Source organism: Odontesthes bonariensis, chromosome 12 (assembly GCF_027942865.1).
Source record: "Odontesthes bonariensis isolate fOdoBon6 chromosome 12, fOdoBon6.hap1, whole genome shotgun sequence".
NCBI classification, from domain to species: Eukaryota; Metazoa; Chordata; class Actinopteri; order Atheriniformes; family Atherinopsidae; genus Odontesthes; species Odontesthes bonariensis.
The window spans coordinates 23,838,192-23,850,774 of NC_134517.1; the positions used below are offsets into that span (position 1 = coordinate 23,838,192).

General features: G+C 42.3%; 1 protein-coding gene across 1 annotated transcript; it reads right to left on the minus strand.

Annotated features, from left to right (window-relative positions):
• Positions 1-1,195: 1,195 nt before the first annotated feature.
• Positions 1,196-11,714, minus strand: LOC142396749 (ATP-dependent 6-phosphofructokinase, liver type-like). The gene is made up of 22 exons (XM_075479800.1): positions 11,452-11,714; positions 9,780-9,853; positions 9,597-9,674; positions 9,141-9,330; positions 8,823-8,988; positions 8,344-8,388; positions 8,148-8,256; positions 7,935-8,030; positions 7,749-7,841; positions 6,194-6,319; positions 6,014-6,078; positions 5,841-5,904; positions 5,615-5,761; positions 5,444-5,514; positions 5,134-5,221; positions 4,885-5,037; positions 4,318-4,482; positions 4,172-4,233; positions 2,931-3,042; positions 2,746-2,845; positions 2,540-2,645; positions 1,196-2,457 (listed from the first exon to the last, which is right to left on the minus strand). Exons 1-22 carry the CDS (start codon positions 11,534-11,536, stop codon positions 2,310-2,312), a joined length of 2,343 nt encoding a protein of 780 aa, XP_075335915.1. The 5' UTR covers positions 11,537-11,714; the 3' UTR covers positions 1,196-2,309.
• Between the last annotated feature and the right edge of the window lie 869 nt (positions 11,715-12,583).

A 12,583-nucleotide genomic window follows, 5' to 3' on the forward strand; every position in this document is an offset into this window, starting at 1 on the left:
TCTGCCCAACTTAACTATTTATTTTGTGACTTTTAGACAGATGCTGCAGAAGCTTACTCTCTCCTTGTTAGAGATGTTTTTACAATCGTTTTTTTTATCAATTTATTTTTCACTTCCCGTAGGAGCAGCAGCCCACAGTATTAGGTTTAGACGATGCTCCGTTGGATGAGATGCAGGGAAGCTCGGCTGAAGATGAAGAGCATGCACCAAATGAAGATGACCCCCAGGGAGCCGCTGAGTTTCCTCAGACATCATCTCAAGGGGCTATTCCTCAGGCCAATCCTCTCCTAGAAAAGACAACCGCTGTTCCTTCGACCCCAACGTTTGCATTTAAGTAAGATGTTGTCTGGAGTTCTTCCAACACTAGGAATCAGTGTGACACTAACTATTTTCCATGTGTTCACTTTAGCTTTAGCCCCAGCAGCTCCCCACATGGGGGGACCTCTGACGCTAAATCTCCAGCTTTCCTTTTCTCTCTGAACTCCGATCCGAGCACACCAGGCTTCTCTGGATTTGGGTTTGATGTTGGCGCGTCGATTGATGAGGTGAGGAGACCGCAAAAAGAATACACCATCTGTTAGCATTCATTCTTATAGTTTTCAGAGTTACCGCCGAGTCTCTTTGCAGGACTCGTCTTTTGCTTTCGCTGGATCCTTTTTCAACGACAAGGTAATGCATTGTTGCTTCAAGCTTTGCGTTGCACCGTCCTGAAACTGTTCCTGAGTCTGTTCCATCTTTCTAGAAAACCACGAGAGCAAAGCCTTCAAGCTGTAAGTATCTAGCCAGTGTTTGTTTTTTCGTAAAGTGGCACTTGTATTTAGCTGCAGGTATATACCTTTTTTACAGGCCCTGAATTCCTGTTTGACCAACCAGGGCAAAGTGAAGACTTCCAGTTTGCCTTTACTGCCAAGAGCCCTCAGTCAGCCAACAAAGAAAACACCAGGGACGAGTTTCCATTTTCATTCAACTTCTAAGAGTTCTTCAAAGAACTTGAACTACTAAATTTATTTGTTTGTACAATAAGTCCCTCAGTTAATTATCTCTGTTGTGTTAGCTTGCAGGCAGTTACAGTGGTTAAAGGTAAAATGACACGTGACTTTCTAATAGTCAGTTTGTTCTGTCATGTGGCTCCTGATGTTTAACTTATAGACTTATTTCAGTTCATCACAAAATAACACTTGTTTTTTCCATAGTGTCATAGTTTAATAACATTTATTTAAAACCGGGATAGGGCATTTATATCAACTTAATACATTCAACGGTTGATATTAAATTACAGATTCCCCCCCCTCTCTTAATAACAGTAGTTTTAGACTTTAAAGCATTTTACATTGTAAGAAATGTTTATAGTTCAGTTCAGTTCGATTAGTGGTGGAAGCATCGTTTCAGTCTCATAAAATACACACACACACCAAAAACAACAACAAATCATTAACATCTTACTGGTCCCTTGAGTCATACAGTCACGTTAGCACACACAAAACACTCAATACTCACAACATTAGTAGATCTCATAGTATAGTTGATGAAACATGCTAGAAGTTAATGAAAATACCTGATTCCATTTATTTTGGCTCAGAATCTGTCTAGTTTTATTTGTATTTGATTTTGAAAGCAAACCATTCATACCACACCACCTACATTCATTTGTTGTGTAGTATTTTCAGTAATCAATCTATAAAATCTTTTTGTCTGTTTATAGCAGCGATTTGAGTAGAAAGCATCTCGTGCACCTTGGCACAAGAGATACGAACACTGTACTTAATGCTTCACTCAATAAATGAATGTCTGAATTGCACTTTTACATTATTTAATCCATTGTAGCCACTATAACACCGACGACAGACTGAGTTTATGAAGCGTTTTAAAATGGGGGCATATTCCTATCTTATCTCAAGAGCAGGGTCTTTCGATTTGAGAGGGGCACAACGACATGCGATAAAAAGGCTGTGAATCAAAGCGAGAAACCCTCAAGGCGTTTGCTGTAATTTGTATGTGCTAGCTCATTAAAACCTCTTACACAGAAACCTGAGAGCATGACAGAGGTTTGAGGGCACAGGTTCATAGTGCAAACAGAAGCAAGTTGAGTGCAGTGAGGAGGAGTTAAGTTAGAGCACAGGCAAGAATATCCATCTGGTTGCAGATGTGCGCATCAACGCTACAATCTTATTACCACGTTTTGAGGTAGAGCTCTGAAAGGCCACACTCTTGAATTACGATAAGACAATATTCCTTTTTTTGTAGTCACAGAAACAAAGGATGGAGCGATAAGGGTTAAAATGTGGGTCAGCGCTGTTGTCTGAGAGCACTTAGTAGCCAGCGTCAATGCTGATGGAGCGTCGAGTCACATGTTCGATCTCTCCAGGGACATATTCACAGAAGCTGGTCTGGTACTTGGCCAACATTTTCAGCATTGGCCTCAGATTAAACCACCACTGAACCGTGGGCATCCGGTGCCTGAGAAACAGAATGCAACAGAATACTGATTAACAATGACCTTTTGGATATTTGGCAAAAACAAAATTTGTATTCTACTTACTCAAAATCAGTGATATCCTTCAGCTCGGTGACGGGGACGAATGACACAACCTTCCTGTTGAGGCCGAGCAAGCACGCCGTTTCGGGTGTGTTGGCAAACACGCGGCCTGTTGGAAGATAAAACAATGTCATCAGCGCACCTCTGGTGTTTGATTTGGTTTTCTGAACAACTTGTTTATGTCGTCTGTATCTGTGTAGTAACCCCACCTTGTCTGTAGTTCTCAGTTAACTTTGCAGAAAGCCACTGGGTTGCCTTAACGCCCAACTTAGTGCCGAAATTTCTGTCAAAGGGAGAAGGTGACCCACCCTACAGCACAAACACACAAACTGAGTATATGGACAAAGGAAACAGCTTATATCATTATTAAGTGGCTGTTTCATAGGCTCTGTACCTGCTGGAGGTGTCCCAACACGTTGACCCGGCAGTCAAAGACGCCCTTCCCCTCTGCTGAATACAGCCTATAGATGAAATCTGTAGTGTAGTGTTCATGGCATTTTTCATTCCTGTTAAGGCAGATGAGACGGACAACAGAACTGTGACACGTACTTCTCACTTTGTTGATCCTCAGAATCAAGATTTAGTGTCATAATGAAGTCATGAGGCCCAATGAGTGTCTCAGTTGACTTCTTTATGACCAAATATTACCTCCACAACATCGGCATTGTTAGTATTGTCAGTGTGTGTCAGCTCAGTGATATACAACTCAAAACACCTTGCCAAAGTACAACCAATATTGTTCACACCTGATAACATCACAATGAGTCTCAGTTGATCACAAGAGGACAGCTATGATGGTTTTCCTACAGTCTGAAACACACTTTCCCCTTTCCCTTGGACACCTGTTATTTAGTTCCTGTCTGATAAGTTAAAAAAAAACTGTTTTTAAGAACATCTGCTCTAATAATTTACAGACTAATGAGCCAAGTATGGACCCAAAGATTTTGCACCCCGCTCATAGCTCGTGTTTACTGTCGCTGCAGAGTGGATTTCTGTGAGTGATGCTGTATATCTAGAGCATGTAGTGTCTGTTTAAAGGGGAATTCCTGTATTTTCAACATTAAGCCTCTTTTCTGAGTCGTCTGCAATGTTTTAGAACCCCCCTCACCGCTTTTTTGATGTTTACTGCTGTCTGCCTAATTTTGATTCTTCTCAACCTGCTTCAGAACGGCTAGTCATGTGCATGTCTTAAAAGGTCCGTAAAAGCACAGAGAAGAATCAAAATTAGGCAAATACCAGAGACAGCAGTAAACATCAAAAAAGCGGTGAGGGGGGTTCTAAAACATTGCAGACGACTCAGAAAAGAGGAAGTTGAAAATACAGGAATTCCCCTTTAATACAGATAATACATACACAGCAAAAGGACTGTACCCCCTGTTTAAAGAGCTCATGGTAGACTCAAAGCTCCTCTGTGTTTTTTATTGCTTAGTTGAAAAAAATGATGAGATTGTTTTTTTGTGTGTGTGTGTGTGTTCTGACTGGTAAAACCTTTAAATTAAAAGAGGTGTAGTTTCTCCTTCACTGTCATTTTTTTCCAAACTGCAAACTGGAAAGCAAAACAAGGACTACCAACAACAAGAGTTTATCCATAAATAAAAGATAAGCAGACTCAACACCCTATAGTGTGTCATGTACCTCAGCACTAGACCTCTCTGGATGTCCTTCTTCATCTTTTCACTTAGATGATCCACATTGGTCTGTCAACAGGGCACATAAAGAGAAAGACTTTAGAAACGTAAGAAACAGCTACGTTTTTTTTTGTTGTTCTGTTTGTTTTTTACCTTGAGGTCATGGATGTTGAATGGGTCCTCATATATGTAGGCAGCGTCAGCACCTACAGCGATACCGGTGGAGGTTGCCAGATAGCCGCAGTATCCGCCCATAGTCTCAACCACAAACACTCGCCTCTTGGTCCCAGAAGCAGACTGCTTGATCTTGTCACAGCCCTGAAGAAGAATTTAAAATTGCAATATGAAATGGAGATTGTGGAACTTGCTCTGAATTAAGCTCTGTGTCAGCTTTACAGAGCAGACGCGAGCTGCCAGAAAAGATGTAATCTGCTCCTCACAGACAGAAAGATAAAGCACAAACGATGTCCCGTATATGTTCTTCATACAGATCCAAAGGGATAAGCTGCAAACTGTCTCTATTGCTTTGCCTTCAAAGTTTAAAGATCAAAACTAAAACACTTGAACCCTGTTCTGACTCTGTATGAAGAGCTCAAAGTCTGTCAGTAAAAAACAAAGCTGCTCATATTAGCAGAGATTTTCTCTGGTTCGGTCTCTCTTCATCTTGAACCCGAGACATCAAAGCCTCTCTGTGAAAATGCACAATCTGCTCAGAATTACCTCCATGGCAGCATTGACAGCAGTGTCTGCTCCCAGGCTAAAGTCAGTTCCAGGGACGTTGTTGCTGATGGTAGCTGGGACGACACACATGGGGATGCAGAGCTCATCATAGTGAGCCCGGGCTTCGTACAGCTGCAGCACACCTTCATACCCCTGTGAAAGTGGCAGAGGTGTAGTTTAAAAACACTGACATTGTAGATTAATACAGTCAGAGAATGTAAAAGTTTGAAGCGTTTTCTCTTAATATACCTCAAACCCTCCGATTACAAGCAGAGCTGAGATGTTGAACTTGACAATGTTCTCTACAATCTTCGCCATGTTTTTATCGGGAAGGGTTCTGAAGAGGAACATGAAAGAAGTTAAAAATCACCATAAAGCAATTAATCAGTTTTACTTGACAGCTGACATGATATAATCTAACCATACGTGTGCACAAACCTCTCTTTTCCAGACATTTGCGGAATTAATTTTGAGCCTTATTTAAATTAGTGTCTTTCAACTACTGAAGTACTCTAAAGACTAATTCACACCGATTTAAATAAAGCATATTTTTATTCACCGTTTGGTACCCAGTAGTGAGCCCCCTTGGCCCGTCCACCCGGCCACATTGTGCCATTTCATCTCGAACACCTGCGGACAAGAGCAGGTGGCAGAAAATTTTCCTTTCAGTTTCAAAGAAGTGACTGAGGTTGCTTTAATGGACTCCCGTGTGATGACAGTGCAGTCTCACCGATCCATTGGCAAGTCCCTGAAAGCCGTCGTTGACAGCATAGACTTTGTGTCCATGAGCGAGTGCTAACCTTACAGCTGACCTCACAGCTGCATTCATCCCCGCAGCCGGAGCCCCCACGTTCAGAATAGCCAAAGAGAAATTACTCTGATGGAACAGGAGTCGGACACATTTCAGATATATATTTGGGGTTAAAATTGCATGAACGTGCAGGTGTGTGACTTACCTCAGTCTGGGCAGGCTTCGGGAAGGCAAGAAGCTTGTAGATGTTCCAGTTGTTCTCAAAACTCCTGCAAAAAACATAACCCATTTTAGCTCAAACTGATTTTATTCAACTGCTTGTAGGATTATTGATAGTTTGCATTATTACACATATCTAATCTAATTTGACGCTCTCACCCTCCACGCAGTGCCAGAGCTTCCGCAAACCTCTTTTCCTTCATGGCCTTCTGCACCAGCTTGGTCTGCAAAGGATGGCGTGGAAAAAAAAAATAAAAAATCAATGACCAACTTTCCACTAAATACATATATGCGGTCTGTCCAATAAAATCAGTAACAGAGGAGGGGAGAGACACTCACCATTTCCACACACTCCATTAGAGGCAGACGAACCGCATGGTTGCCTGACAGGCCAATGACACAGGCCGGGGTGTCTGGAGAGGCCTCGATCAGGGCAATCACTGCCTCCACACCCAATTTACTGCTCTAAAAATACAGATGGAATTTACAAAATGCCGACAACAAATGGGATTTCATTTTCAACTTCTCCATCTCAGATTACGCAGACGAGGTTCTAACATTCTGACAAGACCCTAAGATTATAAGTTCACTACTATGGACCGGTTAGCAGTTACGAGTAGCACCTTTACTGCTGCTGGGGTCAGGTTTTGTTTTTGACCCACATACTATTCGTGTGGGTTTGTTTTGGTTATTAAGGTTTCATGTGGGTTCTTTACTCACTTGGTCATCATATATATTGCTGGTGTCACATTAATCAAGGTGTAAATGGTGGAAAATGCCTGTGGAAAGAGGTCAAGCCTGCACTTCATGTGGCTGACAGGTGGTGCCATGGGCCACGGCCCCTGTGATCCCACAAGCTGACCAGTGTCGCATACGAAGTCTAGTGAATCAAGGAATGCACAGAGCCATTAATAGGAGAGGTCAAGCAACTGCTAGGATAAGGCACCAGGGCTGGGAGAATAATTATTTTCCAATTTAAACTGATCTTCATTTGAATGGTCTGATATCAATTAATAAAATCGAGTCTTTCAATAAATGTCCAATGAATGTTCTACAAAAAGTGCTTTAGATACTTCATCCAATGCAACATTATCCCATTGTTACAAGAAGATGATCTCATATATATCATATTAGATGCAATATTGAATATTATTTCATTACCAAGGTTCAAACTAAAAAAAAAAAGGAAAGACGGATCACAGTTCGTACAACTGGGTGAAAATGATCCAGCATTGCTATGACAGCAAAGGGTGGTGAGACAGAATTATCTCCCTTCTTTACGCTAAAAGAGGCACTAAAGCTCCTTTTCTCAGAAAGGAGAATTCAACCAGCTCTTATCGTGGCTGCTGTTTTGATACTTCCGCATCACTTCATTCAGTCAGGAAGCTTCCTACACAAAAACAACGGTTTGACCCCAAAATGTCAGCCGCCCTCAGTGTCTCTCCATTTACACCTCGATTCATTGTGACCGCAACAAGTCACATGATGGCTGGGTGTGTCAAGGACACACGTGTGATCCCATTGACGAAAAGGTACAAATGACCCCACAAAACACGGGACTTTCTATCAGTCACTTAGATCTGAAGGCATCTTAAGGGAGCAATATATTTAATTAAATCTGAAACATGCTAAATCATGCAGCCGAGTCTTAAAACACTGACAGATTTTGTTATTTTCTCAATCAGGACTTCTCATTGTGTATTTATGCATGTGTAAATGGGTTTCTAATCAAAACCAAAGCATAAACTGAGTTCAAATTGTCATACATTGTAAGAGGCATGTTTTACATTTTACAGTTTAGACCATCCACTAGAATATACTTCAAAATATTCCAGAAAAGCATTTTATAGACATAATTAAAAAAAAAGGTATTCATATAATAAAACCAGCTTACCAGTATTCTGTCGAACGCCGAAGGTGTCCCTCCTCGCTGAACATGGCCCAGAACTGTCACCCTGGTGTCATAGCCCAACCTCTTTACCACCAGCTTCAAACAAAAAATGAAACACATCAGTGAGTTTCAAGTCTCAAATTCTAATACAGATCATGGTCCATCAAGTCCCTGAATCTTGAAACTCACATCTTTTATGTAAGCCGAGGAGATGGGCTTTCCATCTGAATCAATGGCTCCCTCTGCAACAATTATAATGTTGAGTCTTGACCCCTTTGTGCGGCTCTGGAAGTAGAGATGGAAGTAGAAATGTTTAAGGAGGCAAGGTGCTTGTCTAAACATGAGATGTATATGCCTTTGTGTCTGCAGCTAATATATAATCTGGACTGTTTCGTGCCCCACCCTCTCCAGACGGGCACACATGCGGTCCTCCCAGCCCCCCAGTGGAGGAGCTTCTGGTATAAAGAGCCAGTCTGCCCCAGATGCCAGTGCTGCCACCAAGGCCAAATACCTTGAATAGTAACACAGAATGAATGTACAATCATTTGTTGTGTTGTGAAGGATAGCAAAAAATAAAAAAGGAGTCAGTGTTACCCACCCACAGTGTCGACCCATGACTTCGAGAACAAATGTGCGCTGGTGGCTGTAGGAGGGGAAAAAAACACAGTTAACTTGAAAGAGGCCAAAACAGTTGTGCTTCATATTATATGAGCAGACAAAAAAGCAGCATACTGATATCGAAGCAAGCGAGTCTGGGCATGATTAGACATACATGCTTTCAAGAGGGAAAACACTGCATTCCATTACGAGTAAACCACACAGGTGTAAATATACTGAGATCGGTCTGATTTTTACTGACTAAGACTTATCTTCATTATCAGTGAGTCTAATCCCAAAAGGACAAGACGCATATTACACACACACACACAAAAAAGATCACTATCCCATGAGACAAAGAAGAAATAATATTAGATCTCAATATTTAGTCAGAATTACTGAACAACCAGACAGTAAATGCTTGGATATCACTGCAGCTGCTTCAGTGCTGTCACTGTTCAGCATCGAACGGCGGCTGACCTCTGCGCAGTGGTCATGATAGCATCAACTATGTCCATGATGCGGTGCAGCGCGGAGTCGGCTCCGATGGTCATGTCAGTGCCACAGAAGTCGTTGTCGATGGAGCCGACGAGCCCGACGATGTTCAGGTGACTGTTCTTCTTAGCCATGTCGTCTGTGATCCTTCCTGAAGACGCACACGTAAAGCGTTCTCTTAAACAATGTGCTTAAAGTACCACTGTTGGCCGAAGCCGTTTCCAAGACAATTACGTTATGCCAGTAGTTTACTTTGACATAGTTTGGTGAAAAGCGTCAAAGACGTTCCTGAGAGAAGCTCACCTTTCTGCACCAGCTCATCCAGCAGACTGCTCCACTCACTGCGGAAGATGTTGGCTCCAGTGAGGCTGCCATCACCGCCACACACACACAGGTTGGTGATGCCTTTCTTGACCAGGTTGAAGGCAGCAGCAATCCTTCCCTCGCGAGTCATAAAGGACTTGCAGCGGGCGCTGCCGATCACAGTCCCACCCTGCAGGAGAAACACAGTGAAAAAGTCACAAAACCTAAATAAGACGGGCAGGACAGCGTGACCTGTGTGACAAATATCACGCTAAAAGGACCCTAACCCACAAAAAAACTCAGCCACACACGTGCCTGTAGGCACTGCTTTGTATCATAAACACAGAGCTATAAGCACACTAGATTTACATCAATAGACATCCTTATGTGGGTTAGATAGAACAACAAACAGTTAAAAAGCATACGGCCTAATGGCCTAGTAATGGTTTGACCTACCAGTTGGATAATGTTGGTCACGCTGTGCCAGTGTGCTAGTTTGATGTTGTCTCCTCCATCAACCAAACCCTCGTATCCCTGAAAAAACACAAGCACACCGTGAATGTACTTCAGTCAAGCTTGAGTAAAGATGTAACCTGACTCAAGTGTGTATGTTGATGAGGGTCCCAGCAGTTCGTTTACCTCGTAAATAAGATAGACCTTGGCCCCCACATAAATGCCCATTCTGGTCACCGCTCGGACAGCAGCGTTCATCCCTGCGGCGAGGACAGCAGAACAAAAGCATCACTCGCCACTCAGCCTCCTGATTGGCACACAATCTGTTGCATCATGGCTTCGTATGTGGAAATTAAACTGTCCTTATCTGTGATAACTCTTCCTGCGATGGCTTTAACAATAGTTCTTGATAGGATTTGCTAGAACAGACCCTGATGGGAGTTGCAAGCAGGAGGGGAAGTACTCAAATCTAAGCTTGTCACCGTTATTGCATAATCGGCTGAGCACTAAGATTGGAGTTGGCTGTGATTATTATTCAACAATTGTTTCAACACATCTGTATAAAAACAGCGAGATAAAACCAAATGTGATGCCAGATTTGATCATTTCAGCACTTGCTCTTCCTTCCTCGGCTGCGGTTCAAGGAAACTAACAGTTTAACTTGTGCTTAACTTCTAATATTCAACCGGCTGCCTTTTCATGAGCGTCCACTGATATTCATTTTCTATGATTAAAACAGTAACTTGGAGGCAATTATTTGCAACAACAAAGAACCAGGAGTGGCAAAAAATGTGTTATCATAGGCTAAAATCACGTGACTGTGAAAATCTGAAGAAGCAGCGATGACGGCCTTGAAAGCTGCAGATAAAACTCATTCGATGGATTACAGGTGTTATTTTTTATTTTAAACCACTGTGGTGTGGCATAACTGGTGATTTTTCCCTCTGGGAAAGAAAGCAGTTTCATCTTCAGTGCTTCAGTCTTCAAATATTGATCATATTTGATATCATCAAGCACGGTCTACAAACTAGTCACAACTGTGGAGAAAATTTCAGGAGTTGAGGGCACTTTGAGAGATATTTCCCAAGGGAGAAAACATAAATTGGGCAATAAAATATGTGAGTGACGCTTCTTGGAGCCGAAACTAACTAAAATACCTGCGCAGCTCCGTGCCGTATAGGGCAAACCTGGGCTTGTTCCTTGATCCATTAAAAAGGGCGTTACATCCGAGCCGCATTAGAGCGCAGTTTTACCCCCCAAGAAACACCACAAGCATTAAAGAGAGCTGGACCGTGTCTCTGTTTGTGCATTATTATATTTTTTGCAGCCTGCTCGTACAGCCTGCAGCATGAGTCGCTTTATGAATATAAATAATAAAATATATATAAATATATATCTTGTGTTTGAAACACGATATAAGCTATGGACCATAAACAATGTTTTTCCCGTATTCGTGCGCGTACACGCGTGTGAACACGTGCTCGCGCAGGGCCTCGAAGCCCCTTTGCGACGGGGCCCGAGTACGATACAAATCCAAGGAAGACTCCTCAACTCTAGTACTTAGTTATACATAGGGTGTTACTTTTCGAGATGGCGATTTATATGCAACATAAGCACCGTTGTGCCTGCCAACCATTTGTGACCTTTGACCCCGGAGTCGACCATAAATTGAAGATTAAACAAGACATATTACTCAGCTGTCACTGAGTGCAGACTCAGCTAAAACCCACTCGGTTAACAACCCCCTTACACATATGACATTTCAATACATGTACAGAAACGTAGCTTAATATCTTCATATGCGCATAAAAGAAACAAACTGCAATATAATGGCATACTGGCTGAGTTTTAAGGTCACCTTGTGCATCTCCACCGCTGGTCAGCACAGCTATGGCCCGACCAGCCCCCGTCATCTTCAGCTTCTCCAAATCCATCGAAGTCATTTTTTAACCTGTTCACCTCAAATCAAATGAACTGAATAAAAATGAAGAGAAGTCCGTTGACAGGCCACAGAAGGTTGTGTCCGTTGTATTTCTGTTTATCCCCGCTGTTACTTCCTCTTTGGAAGCAGGTTCAAAACCCTTGTAGTCGTGAACCCCCAACCGTGGCACCTCTACGCTCACTGACTCCGCCCTGCTCAACAAAGGAGTGTACAGGGAGCGTTCACTTTACAACTCAGCGCTGCCCGGAGACACCGCTTTCCTCTTTTCGCCTCGCTTTTCACTGTATCCCCGCCTACCCGCTGAATCCCGAGCTTGATAACCTATGAACGGGTCAATCGCACGTACAACACGGATTGATTTCGACAGTTTCATTTACGCTATCAGTCAATCGGAAGAAAGCACCGTTTAACAACTGCAACGGATTATGACATGAACAATACTTTGGGATAATGAAGTGGTCAACAAATTGCATTAATGCGCACCTCTTTAACATTTGGATGTAATATCAGAGATTAAACCTTTGCGGCAGAATTTAGCCACTGAAACAACTCCTCAATATAACGATCATATTGTGCACAAACCTGACACCCCAATGAAGCACATTGTCAGTTCTTTTCCCCAGAAATGTGATGTACATCTCAAAAGAAGAGACACAAACCCCCCTAAATAAGGAACATTTGAATTAAGACATACAAAATGGCCACAACGATAGGAAAAACATCCAAAGATACTATGATGGGAGGGAGGAGAAATCACAGGAATCATAAAACCAGGGGTAATGAGCAATCATGAACAGATTAAACATAGCCATAAATATGAATTAAATGACCACATAGTGACACAAAGATGAACGTGAGTCAAAAAATGCACACAAAATAGCCACATTTTATCACAAAACAACCTCAAAAATGCGCAGTGCAACTAAAATGAGACAGACAGACAAATATAAACAGATGTGCTATGTAGAAATGTAAAATGAGCATAGAGACACAAGATGCAAAGCAACCACAAAGATATGTTAATGTAGACCAGGTTTCCTTAACTGGT